This window comes from Coregonus lavaretus (assembly GCF_964263955.1).
Source record: "Coregonus lavaretus genome assembly, chromosome: 13".
In the NCBI taxonomy this organism is placed as follows: Eukaryota; Metazoa; Chordata; class Actinopteri; order Salmoniformes; family Salmonidae; genus Coregonus; species Coregonus lavaretus.
This window is the reverse complement of record NC_140000.1, coordinates 15,943,285-15,969,366: the sequence shown is the minus strand read 5'-3', so window position 1 is coordinate 15,969,366 and position 26,082 is coordinate 15,943,285. Positions and strand designations below refer to the sequence as shown.

General features: G+C 42.0%; 1 protein-coding gene across 1 annotated transcript in view; it reads right to left on the bottom strand.

The window, feature by feature from the left end:
• The window catches only part of LOC311139377 (cytochrome b5 reductase 4-like), a 30,160-nt gene extending 4,146 nt beyond the window's left edge, over positions 1–26,014 (bottom strand). The window contains exons 1-12 of the mRNA XM_084174246.1: positions 25,642–26,014; positions 25,155–25,308; positions 20,444–20,544; positions 20,170–20,254; positions 20,038–20,076; positions 19,792–19,903; positions 19,603–19,660; positions 19,335–19,428; positions 7,342–7,374; positions 7,065–7,187; positions 6,658–6,798; positions 6,390–6,549 (exon numbers count right to left, since the gene is read on the bottom strand). Of these exons, the coding sequence (XP_084030372.1) occupies positions 6,390–6,549; positions 6,658–6,798; positions 7,065–7,187; positions 7,342–7,374; positions 19,335–19,428; positions 19,603–19,660; positions 19,792–19,903; positions 20,038–20,076; positions 20,170–20,254; positions 20,444–20,544; positions 25,155–25,308; positions 25,642–25,725 (1,184 nt within the window). The 5' untranslated portion in view covers positions 25,726–26,014. The remainder of the gene's footprint in view (positions 1–6,389; positions 6,550–6,657; positions 6,799–7,064; positions 7,188–7,341; positions 7,375–19,334; positions 19,429–19,602; positions 19,661–19,791; positions 19,904–20,037; positions 20,077–20,169; positions 20,255–20,443; positions 20,545–25,154; positions 25,309–25,641) is intronic.
• Between the last annotated feature and the right edge of the window lie 68 nt (positions 26,015–26,082).

The following is a 26,082-nucleotide window of genomic DNA, read 5'->3' as shown; positions in this document are numbered from 1 at the left end:
GATCCCTAACCCTATAACCTGGACACCCACCTGAGCGACCCATACACCAAAGAGAAGTTCCCATCTATTTTATGGACCTGCTGTGAATATGCAGCCTAAACAGAGAAATAAATGCGGTCAGAGACCTACTTGAGCAGCACCGCCCCCTCAAGATTCTGAGCCTGCCTGGCAGGGTTGGTCCTACAAAGCCAGAGCCCCCTGATGGGAGAGCATAATATACAAGGAAATTCTCAAAGCTGCTAATGAGAACCTTGACGACCTTTTACCTAGCCGGTGGGGATTCCGGTGGGGTACGCCCACCCAGGTAGTGGCAGTGCTGGCAACACTGGCTGCAGTAACCCATGGGGAGGGGGTCACACTCGGACAATCAGAGAGGGGGTTTATCATTGTGGCCCAGGTGGCACAAAATAATCAAAGGTCTGACCGCATGGAGATGCTTGGGAAAATGGTTACAACAGGGGATCAGAGTGTTTGTGTCTCAGGTGAAGAGGGTGGATCTGATCTCCATCACCTAGGACTTGACATAGATTAAGTAGATTAATCAAATCTCACATTGTTATCAATTTCTGCTCAATCTGCATGCTTTCTCAATCAGCTTTAACTGTATGTGCACACGTCGATCAAGTTATTTCTCGAGTTGGGATCTGGGATATAACAGCCGTTGAGTATCGGATTTTATGGTGGATTGTGGAGGAGGGGGGTTGAGTGTGTTGGAGTATGTGAGTATGTGCGTGTGTGCTTGTCTGGCATCTGTTGTGGGGGGGTGGGGATGTTGGGGGGGGGGGTATGGGATGGACCGCAGGAATTATTTGCTAGGATAATAATTGCTTGTCAATGAATTAAATGTAATACAATGGCAATCCGGGTTATATGTTAGAATCCTATGCGTGAACTGCCGACATTATTACGCATATTAATTGATAATGATGGAAAATAGGATATGCATAATTAAAAAAATAATAATAGTTATATAGATATATATATATATATATATAGAGGTGAAAGCATTGGAAATGCTTTTGGCGGTTAACCTGCTTCTGTTTTGTGGGTGGCACTGTGTGCTGTTTTCGATGGATGGGTCCTGGCCTCTCGGGGCCTTAGGGATACGGAGGGACGTGGGTGGGATGCTGATCACTGGGATGACGGCTCAACTTGGGATGGGGAGGGGCTTTAGCGGGGGAATTAGTGGAGAACAATTGAAGGGTTACTCCGTAGCAATGCAAATATCACGGTACAGCTATATGGACACTCAATCATTACGCTATTTTTTATTGGTAAATTTACAAACATATATAATGATAAATAGACTTGAAACTTGTATCTCATTATGGTGTATGGTGAAATAAGTATAGCCAGTTATAATTGTAATGGCTTAGCTGATAATAACAAAAGAAGAACAATATTTACATGGCTCAAAGAGAAGGAATATAATATCTATTGTATACAGGAAACTCATTCAACAATTCGAGATGAAGTAGCGTGGAAAAAATAATGGGGGGGGGAAATATACTTCTCCCATGGGCAAAGAAATTCAAAAGGGGTGATGATATTAATTAATAGTAATTTCGATCCGAATGTGCAAATTGTCCAAATAGATACGCAAGGTAGATGGATTATTTTAAATATGGTATTGGACCATAAACAGATATGGCTCATTAACCTTTACGGACCAAATAATGATGATCCACAATTCTTTGACAATATATATAATAAATGATCAAGCCTGCAAGCAACTCAAGACAATATTATTATGGTGGGGGATTATAATACTGTTTTAAATAGCTCAATGGACCGAAAAGGAAATCACACCACAAACAATCACCCACATGCTCTTAAGGAAATTGTGAATGTCATGGATACATTAGAACTAGTAGATATATGGAGGCTTAAATATGCTGATCTAGTGAGATATACATGGCGGCGACTGAATCAAGCTAGTCGTCTTGACTTCTTTCTTATCTCATTCTCGTTGGCACCAAAAGTAAAAAAAGTGTTGATAGGGGACAGAATGCGGTCGGACCATCATATAATAGGCATATACATTACTCTGACTGAATTTCCACGTGGGCGAGGATATTGGAAATTTAATCAAAGCCTATTGGATGATAATTTATTTATAATTAGAACAAAGGAATTTATAACTGACTTTTTCCAACATAACATAGGTACAGCGAATCCCCTTATTGTATGGGACACCTTTAAATGTGCCTTTAGAGGCCATGCAATTCAGTACTCATCTCGAAAACAAAAGCAATTTAGGTCAAAAGAGTTTATACTAAGAAAGGAAATAGAAAGTCTAACAGAACAGATAGATGGCAATAAAAACTGTAACATAGAGGCTCAGAATAAATTAGAGGAAAAACAAAAAGAAATGGAAAAACTTATTCAAGAAAGATCAAGTGTAATATATTATAAAAATAAAGCAAACTGGATGGAATATGGGGAAAAATGCACAAAATTCTTTTTTAATCTTCAACATAGGAATGCTACCAAAAAGAACTTAATGAAACTGGTTACAATTGACGGAGTCACCCATAATTCACCTAATGATATTTTGAAGGAAGAAACAAAGTACTTTAAGCATATGTTTTCTTTTCAGTCGACTCCATCTCCTCTAACTGAAGCTAATTGTAGAGATTTTTTTTCTATTGATAATGTCAAATTAACAGCCACACAGAAAGACTCATGTGAAGGTGAAATTACAGAGGAGGAACTTCTGGATGCAATTAAAGACTTTAAGTCCGGGAAAACTCCAGGGTTGGATGGCATACCAATCGAGGTATACCAAACCCTTTTTGATATACTAAGAGGACCGTTATTAGCATGTTTTAACCACTCCTATGTAAATGGTAGATTATCTGACACTCAAGAAGAAGGTCTGATCTCATTATTACTGAAACAGGATACAAGTGGAAAATATAAAGATCCAGTCCATTTACAAAATTGGAGGCCCCTTACACTTCAGTGTTGTGATGCAAAAATCCTAGCAAAATGTATAGCGCATAGAATTAAAAAGGTATTGTCGGATATTATTCATTCTAATCAGACAGGTTTTTTACATGGAAGATACATTGGAGATAATATAAGGCAAGTATTGGAAACAATAGAACACTGTGGAAAATATGGGAAACCAGGCCTGCTATTCATAGCAGACTTCGAAAAGGCATTTGATAAAGTTCGACTGGGATTTATATATAAATGCCTGGAGCATTTCAATTTTGGAGAATCTCTTATAAAATGGGTCAAAATCATGTATAGTAACCCTAGGTGTAAAATAGTAAATAATGGCTATTTCTCAGAAAGTTTTAAACTGTCAAGAGGAGTGAAACAAGGTTGTCCACTATCGGCATATCTATTTATTGTGGCCATCGAGATGTTAGCTATTAAAATCAGATCCAATAATAATATCAGAGGATTAGAAATACAGGGCTTAAAAACAAAGGTGTCATTGTACGCAGATGATTCATGTTTTCTTTTAGATCCACAACTAGAATCCCTCCACAGCCTCATAGAGGATCTAGATACATTTTCTAACCTCTCTGGATTAAAACCAAATTATGACAAATGTACTATATTACGTATTGGATCACAAAAAAATACAATTTTTACATTACCATGTAGTTTACCAATAAAATGGTCTGATGGTGATGTGGATATACTCGGAATACATATCCCAAAGGAAATAAATGATCTCACTTCAATACATTTTAATAGAAAGTTAGCAAAAATAGATAAGATCTTACTACCATGGAAAGGAAAATACCTGTCAATTTGTGGAAAAATCACCCTGATTAACTCTTTAGTATTATCCCAGTTTACCTATTTGCTTATGGTCTTGCCTACGCCTAGCAAACAGTTTTTTAAATTATATGAGAAAAAAATATTCAATTTTATTTGGAACGGCAAGCCAGACAAAATTAAAAGAGCATATTTATATAATGAATATGAATTCGGAGGACAGAAATTATTAAATATTAAAGCATTAGACCTTTCACTAAAATCTTCAGTCATCCAAAAGTTATACTTAAATCCGAACTGGTTCTCAAGCAAATTAGTAAGATTGTCTCACCCACTGTTCAAGAAAGGCCTTTTTCCCTTTATTCAGATTACAACCTCTCACTTTCAGTTATTTGAAAAAGAAATAATCTCCCAAATGTCACTATTTCTAAAACAAGCCATAGAAAGTTGGTTGCAATTTCAATTTAATCCTCCAGAAACGACAGAACAAATAATGCAACAAATATTGTGGTTAAATTCAAATATACTAATTGACAAAAAACCTTTATTTTTTGACAGAATGTTTAAAAAAGGTATAATCTTCGTAAATGATATCATCGGTAGGACTGGTGGAGTTATGTCGCACATGCAGCTAACAAAAACATATGGAAATGTCTGCTCTACCCAAAATTACAACCAAATAATTGCAGCCTTACCGCAAAAGTGGAAGAGGAAAGTTGAAGGGGGAGAAAGTAAGGAACTTGTCTGTCGGCCTTGCATTAAAGAACATAATTGGTTAAGGAAAACTGTGATAAATAAAAAAGTATATCAGTTTCACTTAAGGACCAAAGGATTGACAGCCGTCCCATATAGATTGCAAAATAGTTGGGAAGAGATCTTTGACGTACCGATCCCATGGCATAGTGTTTATGAACTGACACGCAAAACGACACCGGATTCAAAAATTAGAATCTTTCAATTTAAATTATTATATAAAATTCTTGCTACCAATAGAATGTTATTTATATGGGGGATACAATCTTCCCAGCTCTGCAGATTTTGCTGTGAAGAGATAGAATCATTAGATCATTTGTTTTGGTTCTGTCCATTTGTAGCTTGTTTTTGGACACAGGTCCAGGAATGGCTAAAGGATTGCAATATTTACCTGGAACTAACCTTGCAGATAGCATTACTGGGTGATCTGAAAAGTCATAGTCAATCAATCAATAATATAATAATACTTTTAGCAAAAATGTTTATTTTTAATTCACAATCTGTAGAAGCAATGAGAATAGAAAGGTTCAGAACTTTTGTAAAACATCACAGTACGGTTGAAATATATATGGCAAATAGAAATCCTATATGGATGGTGTTAAGAGATAGATGGGAGGTATTGAATAGAGTTGAAGGATGGGACTAATAACAAATAACAACAAATAATAACAAAGATAGCTAATAATGTAAGCATACTGTGTCCATAATAAGTATATAGGTTGTATGTTGGGAGCTTTTGGGAAAGAGCACAGTTAGAAAGATATGGCATTTAGAAGCAAACCGGATGGACATCATGAAAATGATCGGAGAGGTTGAGAGTAGAAGAAGTTCAGGAGCAAAAAAATAAATAAATAAATATATATATATATATATAGAATTATTGTAAAATTAACTCTGTCCATAAGGTGTAGATAGTAAGTATAGACCGGAAGTAGAGGCCTGGGCATTGTTGTTCACTAATTTACTCCAAGTAGGGAAAGGATGGTGGGGTTGAAAAGTAATAAAGGGGAATATATATATAAAAAATAAAAATAAACATGGGGGATTGGAAGTGATGCAGACAATTACATTGATAGAAGATACAATCTATCTGCAATATTAAGCTGATCCATTCCCCCCCCCCCAAAATTTTTTTTTTTTTTTTTTTTTTTTAAAGATAAAAAAATAAAAAAAATAAAGGTCATCTAATCAATCCTGGTTGGAAGAAAAATTGCCTTACCTCCGGTTTCTGATCTGCTATTTTTATATTCTTTTGATGTTGTTGTTGATGCCTACCTTGCTCACTTATCTAAGACATTAGTATTCCACAGCGCGGCTAAACCACCTGCAGATTGACGTATGCTGCTGTACACCTCACACACAAGCCAATTGACTCTGTGTACAGCCTACGCCTACACATGGCTAGGATGAAGTAGTAGCCCATTATAAAACAAATACACTTGACCTCTATATATTAATATTCCACTTACATATGAACACACAGCACATGAACACAGACATCGATTTACACACACAGAAACAAACGCACGCACGCACCCACACAACCCACTCACTAACAACCTTATATTTCTTTATTTTTTTAATTATTATTATTATCTATCCGGATGCCGTGTCACTTTACCCTGCCTTCATGTATATATCCACCTCAAGTTCCTTGATCTGGTACTGGTACTCCCTGTGTATAGCTCCATTCTTGTGTGTTTTATTTTATTCCTCTTGTGTTAGTCACTATTATTTTATTTATTTGTTATTTTAAACTCTGCATCGTTGTGGAAGGTTCGTAAGCAAGCATTTCACTGTAAAGTCTACATCAGTTGTATTCGGCGCAAGTGATAAATAAAATGTGATTTGATCAACCCACTTAGCTGTAACCGGGAGGGTTACTGGTGGCCTCAGACTTACCGATGTTGAGGTTGTTTAGGTGTGGAGTCAACACTCCATCTGGGTAGACTTTGATCATGAGGAAGACGTCAGTGGCTGCGGTCCCCTGTGTAGAGTCCTGTGTAGCTGGTACCAGTGTTTCCTCGACCGGCGTGTAGGGCTTCACCACCTCACTGTCTACACATGTAGGATAGCATAAGCACTAGCAATGGACCACATGGGCTGCTATGGGATTAGCGCTAGCCCAGATGTAGCATTAGCATGGATCTATAGGCTAGCCCTTACCTTGGATGAGGGCCTTGAGGTAGATGTGTTTCCCAACAGGCACGTGCATGAGCGTCCCTAGAGGGAGTTGTAACCGGAACACCCATGTGTCATGTGTGACCTCTGTCTTAGAAACTAACATACACTCCCTGTAGAAGATCGCTGCAGAGAGAGAGAGAGTGAATAACTGACATGTGATTTTGGTTAATATGGGAAAGTAATTCAATCAATTCAGAAGATAAGACAGATGGATAAACATCTCTTTGGATGTGTCTGAAATGGCATCCTGGCTCTTTCTTTCGTCTTTTCCCGATTCCTCACTTCCTCTCTCCTTGCCTCCTCCTCAAAACGCATTTTGAGAAGAAGGTGAGGAGTGAGGCCGTGAGGAATCAAGGAAAGACGTATTGGAAAAGAGCCCCTATTCATACCTCGATCTTTCTTCCTGAAAAGAGAATCATGGAATTCCAGTGGTTCACCAAGCTCCTCCCACTTTCCTTTGGCTGCTTTACGCATGCTGACCTGAATCTTCCCCACAGCACAGGCTGTCTGGACTGTACCAGCATAGAGAGAGAGAGAGAGAGAGAGAGAGAGAGGGGGAGGAGAGAAGGAGAAAGATGGGAAGGGGGAGGGAGGGAGTTGGAAAACGTTAACAGTTTGTCAGCTTTAGCTTATGAAAAGACATCAGATCATAAATGTTCTCCTTACCAGCAACGCTTCTCTCTACTTCTTGGGCTAGACCTGAAAAAGAGAGCCTCTTAGTGAGTTGTTTACCATAAATTAATATAATCAAATTAATCACAAGAAAAGTCCCCATTTTACAGAGAGATAGAGACAGAAAGAGAGAGAGAGAGAGACAGACAGAGGGGGATAGAGATAGAGCGATATAGAAAGTTTAATGGAAATGGGCACAGTGTTTATTTCCTCTGGTTGACACAGTTAATATTTCCATCCAACATTAATAAGCCAGTGGTAAACACTAGACACTAATGGTGTCAAGTCCTCTGGCAGGCTGGAACACAGATGGAAAAATAAGCTCTGAGGGAACTCAACAATATAATTAAAGCTGATAATGGACTAGAGCTGTGATGGTCATGGAATTTTGGATGACAATAATTGGCCAACCAAAATGACCATGGTCACCGTAATAACGGTTAGAATAACAAAAAATTATAATAATGGGAGAAAAAAAACTTTTTTTGTTTTCTCCTCCTCCTCTCCGCTCCTGACTGCATGTGCTGATGTGTGCAGCTGCAGGGAAGGGTCATTGCCTAGGCAACCGAAGACTAATTTGCTACAACACCGTGCATGTTTCAGCAAGGAGCAACAAAGTTTCATCACGTTGTTAAGAGTCCATGTTACAGCAGAAACAGACTCAACCACACAAATGCCCGGCCGTCCGGCTTCAGTCAGCTGTTCGTTCCACACAACAACAACATTTTAAAAATCCCCCAAATTCCCTTTAAAAAAAACAATCCAATCAAATTTTATTGGTCACATACACATATTTAGCAGATGTTATTGCGGGTGTAGCAAAATGCTTGTGTTCCTAGCTCCAACAGTGCAGTAGTATCTAACATTTCACAACAATACACAAATCTAAAAGTAAAATAATTGGAATTAAGAAATATCTAAATATTAGGACGAGCAATGTCGGAGTGGCATTGACTAGAATACAGTATATACATATGAGAGATGAGTAAAGCAGTATGTAAACATTATTAAAGTGACTAGTGTTCCATTATTAAAGTGGCCAGTGATTCCATGTCTATGTACAGTGCCCTCCACTATTATTGGCACCCCTGTTTAAGATGTGGTCGAGGACTTCCAATTTTTTTTTTAATCAATTAAATTTTAAGTATTAACATCAGGGGTGCCAATAATTGTGGGACACATGATTTCAAGTTTTTTTTTTTTCTAAATGTGTGATTTTTTTTTTTACCACCAAAGTAATGTACTTAAATAAAAGGTTGGATTTTTCTCTTTTTTTGCATTTGGGTTCTATGTTGTTAAAAAAAAAAAAATTTGGAAGTCCTCGACCACATCTTAAACAGGGGTGCCAATAATAGTGGAGGGCACTGTATAGGGCAGCAGCCTCTAAGGTGCAGGGTAGAGTAACTGGGTGGTAGCCAGCTAGTGATGGCTATTTAACAGTCTGATGGCCTTGAGATAGAAGCTGTTTTTCAGTCTCTCGGTCCCAGCTTTGATGCACCTGTACTGACCTCACCTTCTGGATGATGCGGGGTGAACAGGCCATGGCTCGGGTGGTTGATGTCCTTGAACTTTTTGGCCTTCCTGTGACATTGGGTAATGTAGGTGTCCTGGAGGGCAGGCAGTGTGCCCCCGGGGATGCGTTGGGCGACCGCACCACCCTCTGGAAAGCCCTGCGGTTGTGGGCGGTGCAGTTGCCGTACCAGGCGGTGATACAGCCCAACAGGATGCTCTCAATTGTGCATCTGTAAAAGTTTGTGGTCTTAGGGGCAAAACTGAATTTCTTCAGCCTCCTGAGGTTGAAGCGGCGCTGTTGCGCCTTCTTCACCACACTGTCTGTTTGGGTGGACCATTTCAGATTATCAGTGATGTGTACTTGAAGCTTTTCACCTTCTCCACTGCGGTCCCGTCGATGTGGATAGGGGCGTGTTCCCTCTGCTGTTTCCTGAAGTCCACGATCAGCTCCTTCGTTTTGTTAACGTTGAGGGAGAGGTTATTTTCCTGGCACCACGCCGCCAGGGCCCTCACCTCCTCCCTGTAGGCTGTATTGTCATTGTGGTAATCAGGCCTACTACTGTTGTGTCGTCTGCAAACTTGATGATTGAGCTAGAGGCGTGCATGGCCACGCAGTCATGGATGAACAGGGAGTACAGGAGGGGGCTGAGCACGCACCCTTGTGGGGCCCCTGTGTTGAAGATCAGCGGAGTGGAGGTGTTTTTTCCTACCTTCACCACCTGGGGGCGGCCCGTCAGGAAGTCCATGACCCAGTTGCACAGGGCGGGGTTCAGACCCAGGGCCCCCATCTTAATGATGAGCTTGGAGGGTATTATGGTGTTGAAGGCTGAGCTATAATAGTCTTTCATTCTGATGTAGCTATTCCTCTTGTCCAGATGGGATAGGGCAGTGCGATGGCATCGTCTGTGGATCTATTGGGGCGGTAGAGGTGATATGATCCTTAACTAGCCTCTCAAAGCACTTCATGATGACAGAAGTGAGTGCTACGGGGCGATAGTCATTTAGTTCAGTTACCTTTGCTTTCTTGGGTACAGGAACAATGGTGGACATCTTGAAGCAAGTGGGATAGGGAGAGATTGAATATGTCCGTAAACACTCCAGCCAGCTGGTCTGCACATGCTCTGAGGACACGGCTAGGGATGCCGTCTGGGCCGGCAGCCTTACGAGGGTTAACACGCTTAAATGTCTTACTCACGTCAGCCACAGAGAAAGAGAGCCCACAGTCCTTGGTAGCGGGCCGCGTCGGTGGAACTGTGTTATCCTCAAAGTGGGCTAAGAAGGTGTTTAGCTTGTCTGGGAGCAAGACGTCAGTGTCCGCGACGTGGCTGGTTTTCCCTTTGTAATCCGTGATTGTCTGTAGACCCTGCCACATTCATCTTGTGTCTGAGCCGTTGACTTGCGACTCCACTTTGTCTCTATACTGACGTTTTGCCTGTTTGATTGCCTTACGGAGGGAATAACTACACTGTTTGTATTCAACCATATTCCCAGTCACCTTGCCATGGTTAAATGCGGTAGTTCGCGCTTTCAGTTTTGCGCCAATGCTGCCATATATCCACGGTTTCTGGTTTGGGTAGGTTTTAATAGTCACCGTGGGAACAACATCCCCTATACACTTCTTGATGAACTCAGTCACCGTGTCCGTGTATACGTCAATGTTATTCTCAGAGGCTACCCAGAACATATCCCAGTCTGCATGATCAAAACAATAATGGATTCTGATTGGTCAGACCAGCGTTGAATAGACCTTAGCACGGGTAGTTCCTGTTTGAGTTTCTGCCTATAGGAAGGGAGTAGCAAAATGGAGTCGTGATCTGATTTGCCGAAGGGAGGGCGGGGGAGGGCCTTGTAGACATCTCGAAAAGGCGAGAAGCAGTGGTCTAGTGTTTTTCCTAAGCGAGTACTACAGTCAATGTGTTGATAGAACTTCGGTAGCGTTTTCCTCAAATTTGCTTTGTTAAAATCCCCAGCTACAATAAATGCAGCCTTAGGATATGTGGTTTCCAGTTTGCATAAAGTCCAGTGTAGTTCCTTGAGGGCAGTCGTGGTATCGGCTTGAGGGGGAATATACACTGCTGTGACTATAACCTAAGAGAATTATCTTGGGAGGTAATACGGTCAGCATTTGATTGTGAGGTATTCTAGGTCGGGTGAACAAAAGGACTTGAGTTTCTGTAGGTTATCACAATCACACCATGAGTAGTTAATCATGAAACATACACCACCGCATTTCTTCTTCCCAGAGAGTTCTTTATTCCTGTCTGCGCGATGAACTGAGAACCCAGCTGGCTGTATGGACGGGGACAGTATATCCCGAGAGAGCCATGATTCCGTGAAACAGAGTATGTTACAGTTCCTGATGTCTCTCTGGAAGGAGATCCTCGCCCTAAGCTCGTCTACTTTATTGTCCAGAGACTGAACATTAGCGAGTAATATACTCGGAAGTGGTGGATGGTGTGCACGCCTCCTGAGTCGGACTAGAAGTCCACTCCGAATACCTCTTCTCCGATGGCGGCATCTTGGAGCAGCCTCTGGGATAAGTTCAATTGCCCTGGGGGGTACGAACAAAGGATCCAATTCATGAAAGTCGTATTCCTGGTCGTAATGCTGGTGAGTTACCGCCACTCTGATATCCACAATTTATTTCCGGCTGTATGTAATAACACAAAAAACTTTCTGGGCTAATAATGTAAGAAATAACACACAAAAAAACAAAATACTGCAAAGTTTCTTAGGAGCTAGAAACAGAGCTGCCATGTCTGTTGGCGCCATCTTACATCTTAAGGGGGTCTTCATCGGTTAAAGGGGAAAGGTAATTGTGCCAGCCCTAACTAGGGTCCAGGATAGGGACGTGACAAATGTAAAAAATGTCAACGTTTAAACTGCTATTTTTATTGTTTGAACCATAAGAAAAAATCATAAAACCATTCACAATGCAGATATAGTGCTGCATATGACCGCTAGGGGCCAATGCAGTTCAAACTACCGCATTCATGGCTACCCATAGACTGTAAAAAATATGGACGAAGCCATCGATGACTTCACCCCACTGTTTCCTATGAGAATGCTCAGTGGCTCATTTGAAGATTAGGAAGTGTAATTTCACTAAGTCACCATCTTGCTTCATGGAGGAGTTTTCGGAAACATTGCATGAGCAGTTTGAGCTACTCTAGGAAGTGACGTTGCAGGCTAGCTCAGTGCTGCCCCCTCTCATTAAGTATCTCAAGTTGAAGGTCGACCGAGGTATTGCAGGCTGCCATAAGCAACTAAATTATCCTTCTAACTTCGTCTGTGTGTGATTTTAAAGTGATCGGTTCAAGGACATACAACTGGTGAAATAGAAGCCATTTTTGGTACCATGATCATTTTCAGTGTTTTTTTGTAATATATCCACGAATATTGACCACAAAGATCGCCATTTCCCCATTCACTACAATGGGGGATCCTGTTTTCTGTAAACAATGCCTGTGGTATCGCGGTCGGCCGTTAACTTGAAATCCTCAATGCGAGGGGGCAGTTGTTCTCCCCTGTGGCTACCAGACAGCACTCACCTTACTGCAGCACCCACTCAGCAACGATGTTAGCTAATGCCGTATTTAGGTTCTCTGCTGTGTGCCTCTCCTCCATGTTCTCAGTGGTCAGTACATGGGACTTCATGTTAGGGCTGGGCGATATGGCCAAGATATCATATCACATTTTTGACGGTATGAAGGTATTTTATGTTTTTGAATCATAAAAGTTCTAAATATGCTTTTTGAGTAATTCATGACCCTAGGGTGGCAACACATCAATTATAAGTGGCGCAGTGGTCTAAGGCACTGCATCGCAGTGCTAGCTGTTCGAATCCAGGCTCTGTCGTAGCCGGCCGCAACCGGGAGACCCATGGGGCGGCGCACAATTGGCCCAGCGTCGTCCAGGTTAGGGGAGGGAATGGCCGGCAGGGATGTAGCTCAGTTGGTAGAGCATGGCATTTGCAACGCCAGGGTTGTGGGTTCGATTCCCACGTGGGGCCAGTATGACATTTAAAAAAAAAAAAATGTATGCACTCACTAACTGTAAGTTGCTCTGGATAAGAGCATCTGCTAAATGACTAAACATGTAAAATAAGTGATTTCAATGGGGCTTTCTCCATTCTGGCCTTTTTACAGCCCTCTAACCATTTGTACTATTATGTGTGTTTTTCCGCGTTATTTGTAATTTATTTTGTACATAATGTTTCTGCCATCGTATCTTATAACCAAAAAGAGCTTCTGGATATCAGGACAGCGATTACTCACCTCGTGTTGGACGAAGATTTTTTCTTCAACGAGGCGGCCGTGAAGGATATCACACAGACACCCGACAAGGCCCAAATCCCTGTCATTCGCGTGAGGAAGAGACGGAGATATCGTGGACGTAGATCGGGGTGCCTTGTAAGGATCCGACGGCGAGCGAGTAAACTGCCTCTTCCATCAATCCTATTAGCCAATCTTCAATCATTGGATAACAAATTGGATGACCTAAGATTACGATTATCCTACCAACGTGACATTAAAAACGGTAATATCCTATGTTTCACCGAGTCGTGGCTGAACGACGACAATGATAACATACAGCTAGCGGGCTATACGCTACATCGGCAGGATAGAACGGCCGACTCCGGTAAGACAAGGGGTGGCGGTCTGTGTATATTTGTAAACAACAGCTGGTGCACAAAATCAAATACTAAGGAAGTCTCGAGGTTTTGCTCGCCTGAGGTAGAGTATCTTATGATAAGCTGTAGACCACTCTATTTACCAAGAGAGTTTTCATCTATATTTTTCATAGCTGTCTATTTACCACCACAAACCAATGCTGGCATTAAGATTGCACTGAATGAGTTGTACAAGGCCATAAATGAACAGGAAAACGCTCATCCAGATGCAGCGCTCCTAGTGGCCGGGGACTTTAATGCAGGGAAACTTAAATCCGTTCTACCTAATTTCTACCAGCATGTTAAATGTGCAACCAGAGGAAAAAAAACTCTAGACCACCTTTACTCCACACACAGAGACGCATACAAAGCTCTCCCTCGCCCTCCATTTGGCAAATCTGACCATAACTCTATCCTCCTGATTCCTGCTTATAAGCAAAAACTAAAGCAAGAAGCACCAGTGACTCGGTTAATAAAAAAGTGGTCAGTGGGATTCTTCAGACAGCATTGAGGAGTACACCACATCAGTCACTGGCTTCATCAATAAGTGCATCGATGATGTCGTCCCCACAGTGACCGTACGTACATACCCCAACCAGAAGCCATGGATTACAGGAAACATCCGCACTGAGCTAAAGGGTAGAGCTGCCGCTTTCAAGGAACGGGACTCTAACCCGGACGCTTATAAGAAATCCCGCTATGCCCTCCGACGAACCATCAAACAGGCAAAGAGTCAATAAAGGACTAAGATTGAATCGTACTACACTGGCTCTGACGCTCGTCGGATGTGGCAGGGCTTGAAAACTATTACAGACTACAAAGGGAAGCACAGCCGCGAGCTGCCCAGTGACACAAGCCTACCAGACGAGCTAAACCACTTCTATGCTCGCTTCGAGGCAAGCAACACTGAAGCATGCATGAGAGCACCAGCTGTTCCGGATGACTATGTGATCACGCTCTCCGTAGCCGATGTGAGTAAGACTTTTAAGCAGGTCAACATTCACAAGGCCGCAGGGCCAGACGGATTACCAGGACGTGTACTCCGAGCATGTGCTGACCAACTGGCAAGTGTCTTCACTGACATTTTCAACATGTCCCTGACTGAGTCTGTAATACCAACATGTTTCAAGCAGACCACCATAGTCCCCGTGCCCAAGGACTCTAAGATAACCTGCCTAAATGACTACCGACCCGTAGCACTGACGTCTGTAGCCATGAAGTGCTTTGAAAGGCTGGTAATGGCTCACATCAACAGCATTATCGCAGAAACCCTAGACCCACTCCAATTTGCATACCGCCCCAACAGATCCACAGATGATGCAATCTCTATTGCACTCCACACTGCCCTTTCCCACCTGGACAAGAGAAACACCTACGTGAGAATGCTATTCATTGACTACAGCTCAGCATTCAACACCATAGTGCCCTCTAAGCTCATCACTAAGCTAAGGATCCTGGGACTAAACACCTCCCTCTGCAACTGGATCCTGGACTTCCTGACGGGCCGCCCCCAGGTGGTAAGGGTAGGTAACAACACATCTGCCACACTGATCCTCAACACGGGGGCCCCTCAGGGGTGCGTGCTCAGTCCCCTCCTGTACTCTCTGTTCACCCATGACTGCATGGCCAGGCACGACTCCAACACCATCATTAGGTTTGCCGACGACACAACAGTGGTAGGCCTGATCACCGACAACGATGAGACAGCCTATAGGGAGGAGGTCAGAGACCTGGCCGTGTGGTGCCAGGACAACAACCTCTCCCTCAACGTGACCAAGACAAAGGAGATGATTGTGGACTACAGGAAAAAAAAGAGGACTGAGCACGCCCCCATTCTCATCGACGGGGCTGTAGTGGAACAGGTTGAGAGCTTCAAGTTCCTTGGTGTCCACATCACCAATGAACTATCATGGTCCAAACACACCAAGACAGTCGTGAAGAGGGCACGACAAAGCCTATTCCCCCTCAGGAGACTGAAAAGATTTGGCATGGGTCCTCAGATCCTCAAAAAATTCTACAGCTGCACCATCGAGAGCATCCTGACTGGTTGCATCACCGCCTGGTATGGCAACTGCTTGGCCTCCGACCGCAAGGCACTACAGAGGGTAGTGCGTACGGCCCAGTACATCACTGGGGCCAAGCTTCCTGCCATCCAGGACCTCTATACCAGGTGGTGTCAGAGGAAGGCCCTCAAAATTGTCAAAGACTCCAGCCACCCTAGTCATAGACTGTTCTCCCTGCTACCGCACGGCAAGCGGTACCGGAGTGCCAAGTCTAGGTCCAAAAGACTTCTCAACAGCTTCTACCCCCAAGCCATTAGACTCCTGAACAGCTAATCATGACTACCCGGACTATTTGCACTGCCCCCCCCCCACCCCATCCTTTTTACGCTGCTGCTACTCTGTTAATTATTTATGCATAGTCACTTTAACTCTACCCACATGTACATATTACTTCAACTATCTCAACTAGCCGGTGCCCCCGCACAGGTACCCCCCTGTGTATATATAGCCTCCCTACTGTTATTTTATTTTACTTCTGCTCTTTTTTTCTCAACACTTTTTTTGTTGTTATTTTATTTTTTTTAAAATAAATGCACTGTTGGTTAAGGGCTGTAAGTAAGCATTTCACTGTAATGTCTGCACCTGTTGTATTCGGCGCATGTGACCAATAAAATCTGATTTGATTTGATTTGATTCAACCAAAAATAATGTTAAGCATTTTCATACATTTCTGCATTTCCTGCACTTTTGTTATCATTTCCACACCGTGCCATGCAAGGTTGCATGATATAGGCAAAATATATAGGCCTAGTTAATTGGTGAACTGTTGGAATCATGGAAATAGAATGATTATAGTTGGAATATAGTGGGCAGCACCTTGGATACATTGTTGTTTGACATGACAACGAATGAATAAGCCTGCCAGGGAGGAATTATTGACAGGGTAGGAACCACAGTGTTGGTCAGTGCTTCCAGGGGACCCAAATTAGATGTTAGATTACACATTTTCTTACAAGAAACACTGTTTTCACACCACTTCGATACAGCTACGACCAGAAGTGACTTTTTCGCAGCAGGTTAGGATAATTAATGCAGCAGGTTAGGAGACTAAGGTTAAGGTTAGGGAAAGGGTTAGGGTTAGTGAAATTGCCCTCCTAACCTGCAAAGAAAATCACATCCTACACCAGCACTGGTACCAAGTGATGGGGAAACAAAGCTAATTCCAGCCAATTGCTTGAGGCTTTGATCAACACAGTCTACACTAGTGGCACCTGCTGGTTAAAAGAATTTAGAGCAGCCAAATGATTATAGATGATGTGCAACGTAGCCTTTTTGTCTTTTACCAAACCAACCAGGTGGTTATTCAACAAAACAAAGTTTCGGATGTCATTAATCACCTGCTTCTGATAAAGTGATACAGGCATCCACACAGTGCTTCCAAGTGCACTACTTAGCAATTTCAACGCATGCCTTGGAGCTCCGGCATCAAACGTAACATTACTACTGGTGCCGGGCTGTATAGCGTTTGCTCTGACTCTTAGTAAATTTAGCAAGCTAGCTAACGTTAGCAATTAGCATTAGTGGTTAACACTATTTATTTTAGCCACAGCTTGCTAAGAAAATAAACTAGCAGACAGGTGTTTGCAGACAGTAAGATACACAAACTAATAGTGTAATTATAGAATGCTTGTGAAAAGCAGCATAGTTTTCAACAATATATTGCTGCTTCTACAGTGGCTTGCCTTACAACCTGTAATTAAAATGGATTTTTTGGGTGTTTGTATCATTTGATTTACACAACATGCCTACCACTTTGAAGATGCAAAATATTTTTTTTTGTGAAACAAACAAGAAATAAGACAAAAAAACAGAAAACATGAGCATGCATAACTATTCAACCCAACAAAGTCAATACTTTGTAGAGCCACCTTTTGCAGCAATTACAGCTGCAAGTCTCTTGGGGGTATGTCTCTATAAGCTTGGCACATCTAGCCACTGGGATTTTTGCCCATTCTTCAAGGAAAACTGCTCCAGCTCCTTCAAGTTGGATATGTTCCACTGGTGTACAACAACAGTCATACCACAGATTCTCAATTGGATTGAGGTCTGGGCTTTGACTAGGCCATTCCAAGACATTTAAATGTTTCCCCTTAAACCACTCAAATGTTGCTTTAGCAGTATGCTTAGGGTCATTGTCCTGCTGGAAGGTGAAACCCCGTCCCAGTCTCAAATCTCTGGAAGACTGAAACAGGTTTCCCTCAAGAATTTCCCTGTATTTAGCACCATCCATCATTCCTTCAATTCTGAACAGTTTCCCAGTCCCTGCCAATGAAAAACATTCCCACAGCATGAGGCTGCCACCACCATGCTTCACTGTGGGGATGGTGTTCACGGGGTGATGAGAGGTGTTGGGTTTGCGCCAGACATAGTGTTTTCCTTGATGGCCAAAAAGCTCAATTTTAGTCTCATCTGACCAGAGTACCTTCTTCCATATGTTTGGGGAGTCTCCCACATGCCTTTTGGCGAACAACAAACAAGTTTGCTTATTTTTTGTCTTTAAGCAATGGCTTTTTTCTGGCCACTCTTCGGTAAAGCCCAGCTCTGTGGAGTGTACGGCTTAAAGTGGTCCTATGGACAGATACTCAAATTGCCTCTCTGATTAATGCCCTCCTTGCCTGGTCCGTGAGTTTTGGTGTGCTGCCCTCTCTTGGCAGGTTTGTTGTGGTACCATATTCTTTCCATTTTTTAATAATGGATTTAATGGTGCTCTGTGGGATGTTCAAAGTTTCAGATATTTTTTAAAAACCCAACCCTAATCTGTACTTCTCCACAACTTTGTCCCTGACCTGTTTGGAGAGCTCCTTGGTCTTCATGGTGCCGCTTGCTTGGTGGTGCCCCTTGCTTAGTGGTGATGCAGACTCTGGGGCCTTTCAGAACAGGTGTATATATACTGAGATCATGTGACAGATCATGTGACACTTAAATAAAGTGTGCAATCTAACTAATTATGTGACTTCTGAAGGTAATTAGTTGCACCAGATCTTATTCAGGGGCTTCATAGCAAAGGAGGTGAATACATATGCACGCATCACTTTTCTGTTATTTTTTTTTGTTACTTTTTTTTTTAAACAAGTTACTTATTTCGTGTGAAGACTGAAGAGCCTGTCTAATGTCTGTTGTTGGGAGCCTGCACTGCTGCTGCCAGCAACGGCTTGGGTGTCAAGGTGCCTCCCTTTCAGATGGTTAAGCACTGCACCTGTACTGCCACTGTAGCTCAATTTCACCTCGGAAAGTTTGCGTTTCATCACCTTCTCATTTAACTTCTCAAAGTATTGCCATTACAGGACTTCGCTGCTGTCACTTCCCTGTCTCACTCTCTGCCATTTTTCCAACTGTTAACGACGAATGAAGTGCAGAGCGCTTTATATCCGTGGCAAATCATTTGAAAGATGCATTTCTCCTCCTACTAACTTTACAGCATTGTTTTGTTAGGTATTTCTTTCATCTAAAAATGTTCCCTTTATGATGATGATTGGGACCTGTTAGTGCTAAGTGTGATAACTGAACTGTGATTTACATTTTATGGGAGGAAATAAGAAAAATATATAATAATAAACATCGTTTTTCAGTTAACGATCCCAATTTCATTTAAACGTTCACACCCCTAGTACAGGATGGTTAGAAAGAATGAGAGAATGGCTGTAATAGATGGATAAAAGAAAGGAGATTGAAAGAGGCGGCTACGACAACTCATGTCAGAAAACAGTCACAATGTTGTATCAAAGGAAGCTGCGACTTACGTTGACACAGCATGTAGGACATTTTCCCCAGAAGAACTTCCACCCGTAGAACACCATCTTGCAGGTCAACTATGGTACAGCCAGAGCTGGGGAGCTGAGAGAGGATAAATGAGGAGAGAAAATAAGGGAGACGGGGGAAAGAGAAGAGAGAAAAGAGGGGGGGAGAGAGGTGAGGTTAAAGAACAACTACTGCCCGTTCTGGCTCATATTTCACTCAAACCTCATTTTAAAAATTGCCATTTAAAAATTGCAAAGTGGGGCTGTTTACCTTCCGTTTGGTGTAAACCACAATATTGACCGTGACATCAGTTTGAAACCAGTCATACCTAAAAAAAACAATATACAGATACAGTATGTTCATTACCTGCTCATATCCATCTATCATACTTCACATCATCCAGTCTGTGTCACCATTCTCAATATCATAACAGTTCCTCTTGTTGTTTTGAGAGCGTACCTGGGCCGGGCGTCTTTGGGTTGGGGTGGTGGCGGGGCGGCTGAGGAGGGTGAGGGAGGGGTGAGGAAAGCAGGAGGGAGCATGGAGGTGGGGGGAGGAGGAGGGGCTAGACCTGAGGAGAGGGAGACAAGATTAAGGACTCTGATTTCAGCCACACGTGATATAGAACACCCACACACAAATACAAGACAATACAGAACAATCACGTGTTTTGTTCACTATTCTTATTATTCGTTTGTACATTACCATTCAAATGAGTGATGCTGTCCTTTTTTACCGATTGAGCTGTGGAGACAAATTAGAAAGTCTCAAAAAACATCCTGCATGAAAGAGAAAATATGGTACATTAAAGTCCTGAGGGATTGTGTGTTACTGTACCTTTGAGAGCAGTGCTGGCCTTCACAGCCATCCTCCCTACCAGACACTCCTTTAGCATGGACTCATAGTTTACCCACCTGTGGACCTGCTCATATGGCCACAGATACAGGGACAAGGGCGGACAAGGGCAGACAGGGAGAATGTGAGCAAGAGAGCTTAGACAAGCACGGCATCATCACACACATCATGTGCTTTAATGTTTTGAACTTGTGTGTTTTAACATGTGAACTTGCACGGTTGTCCTTTAACTCGGGAAAGTCCAATGAGAGCTGACCTGGTCAAAAAGGTCTGTTCCGTCTATCCCAGCTGCCTTCATAAGTTCCTCTTCTCCTCCAGGGTGGTACTCCATGTAGGGGCTCACATTATAAACCATGCCTGAGACACACAGGAAATAATAGTATTTATTCACAAAATGCAACAAAAGAAAGAACAAAAACATATAAGCAATTCACAATAGAAAATGTTTTAAAGATCTGTATATTAGGGCTAACTCGTGTAGGAAATGACCAGCATTGGAGGGATGGTGGCTCCCAAAAGTCATCACCCAATAGCCTAACTGAAGTATAAGATGTACTGAAAGAGGTGTGACAAATTACTGAGTATACCAAACATTAGGAACACCTTCCTAATATTGAGTTGTAACATTTTACCCCCAGAACAGCCTCAATTTGTCAGGGCATGAACTCTACAACATGTCGAAAACGTTCCACAGGGATGCTGGGCCCATGTTGACTACAATGCTTCCCACAGTTGTGTCAAGTTGGATGGATATCCTTTGGGTGGTGGACAATTCTTGATACACACAGAAACTGTTGAGCGTGAAAAATCCAGCAGCGTTGCAGTTCTTGGCACAAACCGGTGCGCCTGGCACCTACTACCATACCCCGTTCAAAGGCACTTAAATATTTTGTCTTGCCCATTCACGCTCTGAATGGCACACATACACAATCCATGTCTCAACTTTCTCAAGGCTTAAAAATCCTTCTTTAACCGGTCTCCTCCCCTTCATCTACACTGATTGAAGTGGATTTAACAAGTGACATCAATAAGGGATCATAGACTGACCAGGTGAAAGCTATATCATGGAAAGAGCAGGTGTTCTTAATGTTTTGTATACTCAGTGTACAGTCAGTCTACAGGTATGTGGGCCCATTCACACCGACAAACATAACAGTGAATTCAGCCAATACATTCAAATAAATGGTTATGAATGATTAAACTATGATTGAACTATGCTTGAACAATGATTGAATTATATACATTGTAATGTATGGTATTGAGGGGGAGTTGACCCAGCCTCCAATGCTTTCTATAGAAAGCCTTCTCACAACATAAAGACACATACACTACTCAAAAATATTATCCCAACAAACACAACATTATCCTCCAAACACAAGCACATGGCCACGCTGTAGCCCAGTGAGTCACTGACCCTGAAAACAGACACAGTCCCAATGGAAACTGTATGAGAGGAGAAGGTATGTCTACCACAGGGAACCTTCATTTGTGTATACAATCGCCAATAACTGTCTTAAAGCCTACTGATATTAAATTGGTTAGGTAATGCCTTCATAACACATCCCTATGGGAGTGCTGATGAGTGTGATCAACAAATATAAAAACATGAATAATAATGATACATGACGATAATGGCATCAGCGTACGGTTGTGTAACTCCATATTTCTTCTCTACAACCTAATGCTGCTGTTGGGTGTTGTTATGTTGTTGTTTTAAGGACTGATTGTCAAATAAGTCATAAAAGGTTCCTGCTGTGTGCCATGCATCTGTGATGAGTTTGTGTGAGAGAGAGGTATAGGGAGGGAAGAAAGAAAGAGAGGTACACAGAGGGAGGGAAGGAGCGAGGGAGGGAGGGCGCCCCTGTTCCGCTGTGAATCAGAAGAAGTGCACAGAGACCTAGTCACAGCAAATTCAATTAAGCTTTATTGCTCAATGTCCTTAGACAAACGAACCCACTCCATGACTACCAATGAGTGCATTTCATCTCAATGACGCACATGGGGAAATGAGAGGATGAAATGTGCTAGATTCCTCACGAAAGTGATTCCTCACGAAACCCAGACAATAAAATAACATTATTTTGTAATCCATATACAGTGGGGGAAAAAAGTATTTATTCAGCCACCCATTGTGCAAGTTCTCCCACTTAAAAAGATGAGAGAGGCCTGTAATTTTCATCATAGGTACACGTCAACTATGACAGACAAAATGAGAAAAGAAATTCCAGAAAATCACATTGTAGGATTTTTAATGAATTTATTTGCAAATTATGGTGGAAAATAATTATTTGGTCAATAACAAAAGTTTCTCAATACTTTGTTATATACCCTTTGTTGGCAATGACACAGGTCAAACGTTTTCTGTAAGTCTTCACAAGGTTTTCACACACTGTTGCTGGTATTTTGGCCCATGCCTCCATGCAGATCTCCTCTAGAGCAGTGATGTTTTGGGGCTGTCGCTGGGCAACACAGACTTTCAACTCCCTCCAAAGATTTTCTATGGGGTTGAGATCTGGAGACTGGCTAGGCCACTCCAGGACCTTGAAATGCTTCTTACGAAGCCACTCCTTCGTTGCCCGGGCGGTGTGTTTGGGATCATTGTCATGCTGAAAGACCCAGCCACGTTTCATCTTCAATGCCCTTGCTGATGGAAGGAGGTTTTCACTCAAAATCTCACGATACATGGCCCCATTCATTCTTTCCTTTACACGGATCAGTCGTTCTGGTCCCTTTGCAGAAAAACAGCCCCAAAGCATGATGTTTCCACCCCCATGCTTCACAGTAGGTATGGTGTTCTTTGGATGCAACTCAGCATTCTTTGTCCTCCAAACACGACGAGTTGAGTTTTTACCAAAAAGTTCTATTTTGGTTTCATCTGACCATATGACATTCTCCCAATCCTCTTCTGGATCATCCAAATGCACTCTAGCAAACTTCAGACGGGCCTGGACATGTACTGGCTTAAGCAGGGGGACACGTCTGGCACTGCAGGATTTGAGTGCCTGGCGGCGTAGTGTGTTACTGATGGTAGGCTTTGTTACTTTGGTCCCAGCTCTCTGCAGGTCATTCACTAGGTCCCCCCGTGTGGTTCTGGGATTTTTGCTCACCGTTCTTGTGATCAATTTGACCCCACGGGGTGAGATCTTGTGTGGAGCCCCAGATCGAGGGAGATTATCAGTGGTCTTGTATGTCTTCCATTTCCTAATAATTGCACCCACAGTTGATTTATTCAAACCAAGCTGCTTACCTATTGCAGATTCAGTCTTCCCAGCCTGGTGCAGGTCTACAATTTTGTTTCTGGTGTCCTTTGACAGCTCTTTGGTCTTGGCCATAGTGGAGTTTGGAGTGTGACTGTTTGAGGTTGTGGACAGGTGTCTTTTATACTGATAACAAGTTCAAACAGGTGCCATTAATACAGGTAACGAGTGGAGGACAGAGGAGCCTCTTAAAGAAGGAGTTACAGGTCTGTGAGAGCCAGAAATCTTGCTTGTTTGTAGGTGACCAAATACTTATTTTCCACCATAATTTGCAAATAAATTCATTAAAAATCCTACAATGTGATTTTCTGGATTTTATTTTCTCAATTTGTCTGTCATAGTTGATGTGTACATATGATGAAAATTACAGGCCTCTCTCATCTTTTTAAATGGGAGAACTTGCACAATGGGTGGCTGACTAAATACTTTTTTCCCCCACTGTAATAGTCCTTTGGAGGAAGTATTCTTGACATACATTTGACATTTGTATTTAAAAGCATAATTGAGAATTGATTTATCAAAGTTGGCATATTATTACATTTTGGCCTAACTTAGGCCTCCTTTAAGACTCCATAGTGTTTCATCTGTAGGTGCTACAAAGCAAACATTGGTGTCATATGAAGCTATACTGCTTTCTCTGTAAAATGAGTAGTATTTTTATTTCAATAACTTTTTCTTTACATTAATTTATGAATATTGAAAAATATATAAAAATGATATCGAAATTGGCAAATGTTTTAATATATGGTTGAAGATAATATACTCTACAGGCTTAGCGAAGTTCCAGAGTGGGATCTCTGCTACTTTAAGAGTTATGATCCAATTCGTATGCATTAACAACAGAGTGAATGTGAAAATGGATTCAAAATGGTCACCCTCTGCTGGTGATTTGCAGGATGTGTAACAATACAAGTAGAAGGAGAGCTGTGATTGGTTACATTGCTGAACTATGCAAATATATGTGTTAAAAAAAGGGCAATAACTTTAAAACTAGCAGAGATCCCAGTCTGGAATTTGATTTGTCGGTAGAGTATATCATGTTCAATAATATATTGCATTTTTAAACATATTTTCTATATTCATGTGGTATGTTTCAATATTCATAAATTAATGTAAGAAATGTTTTTGTGAAATCAAAATACTACTCATATTACAGAGCAAGTGGTAAAGCTTTATATGAAACATTTTTACCTTTGTATTATAGCATCTACAGGTTAAACATTATTGGGTCTTAAAGGAAGCCTGGGTAAGGAAAAATGTAACAAATTTGCCACTATTTCTCAATTATGCTTTTAGATACAAATGTAAAACACAATCCTTCCTCGAAAGGACTATTCTATGGATTACATTTTGTGAAAATCCCCAAAATCATGGAATTTCGTTTGTCTGGGTTTCGTGAGGAATCACTCAATTAGGCCTACAGAAGGTGGAAAGAGGAGAGAATTGTGTACAGATAGTATGCAGCTATTGTGTATGTGTGTGTGTGTGTGTGTGTGTGTGTGTGTGTGTAGTATTCACATTTACTTTCCTGAACAATTTAAGTAATAGCCCAGTTTCGCCAACTCTAGCCCTGGAGAGGCATTGAGCCCTTGATTAGTTGAATCTGGTGTGTTAGTACTGAGCTTAAACAAAAACCTGCGAAACGCCAGGACCATTATTGTGTGTGTGTGTGTGTGTGTGTGTAAACAGTACAAGGCTAGCTTGTGTCACCTCGTATGCAGGTCCAGCAGTCGTCCCGTGTGTTGTGTTTCTGCAGCTCCTCCTCTGTGACGTCTATGAGTCTGCCTCTCAGCCCTGTCAGATCCCGGCCACTCTTAGCCACACGGATCCAGTCCATCAGACTGTGGCCAGGCTTCAATGCTACCTGAAACAAATGGAAGAGCAGCCCTCACAGTCAGCACATGTGGCATTATGATAACACAGCCTTACACTTACAGTACAGTAAAGAGTAAAGTGTTGGCAAGAGACAGGTCATTTTCTGCTTTCAAAGGGTGTGGCATGATGACAATCAATTTAGGGTTGACTAGGCAGACAGGGTCTTCTAACTCAATATAAAATTGGGCCACAGAACATTCATATAGTACGACCACAATAGTCTAACTCCCTGATGGGTCATCAACATCAACATTATGTAACAATGATATATAGGCATGACTCTCACACACAACAATCATGTCGTCAACTACCGGTACAGTACCTTGTTCCTGCCGGACTGACCGGCTGGAGCAACACGCTGCTGAGAGCTGGCTGCAGGGAACGACTGGGATGGGACGTTCAGCATCGCGACTCTTCGAAAGCAGGCCAAATTCCGGAGGAATCCTGTATAAGACGGGCCTTCGATTAACACGACAATAAAGGACCAACTCTTGTTTGTGAACCACTGTGAAATTATGTTTCCGTTGTGTCACAAGAAACACATTTCCCTGAAGTGACACTGGTTGAGTAATTTAGCTAACTAGCTAGCTACCTGACTGGCTAGCACCACGGAAGAGCAGATTCACAACAAAACGCCCAAATATGTCCATAATATCAGACGTATGAAATAACCGGTGAGCTAGATATCGACTGAACCAAATGACACTTCCAATGCATTGTTCGTAAGACAATATTTGACTATGTAAATAACACCTATTTGGAG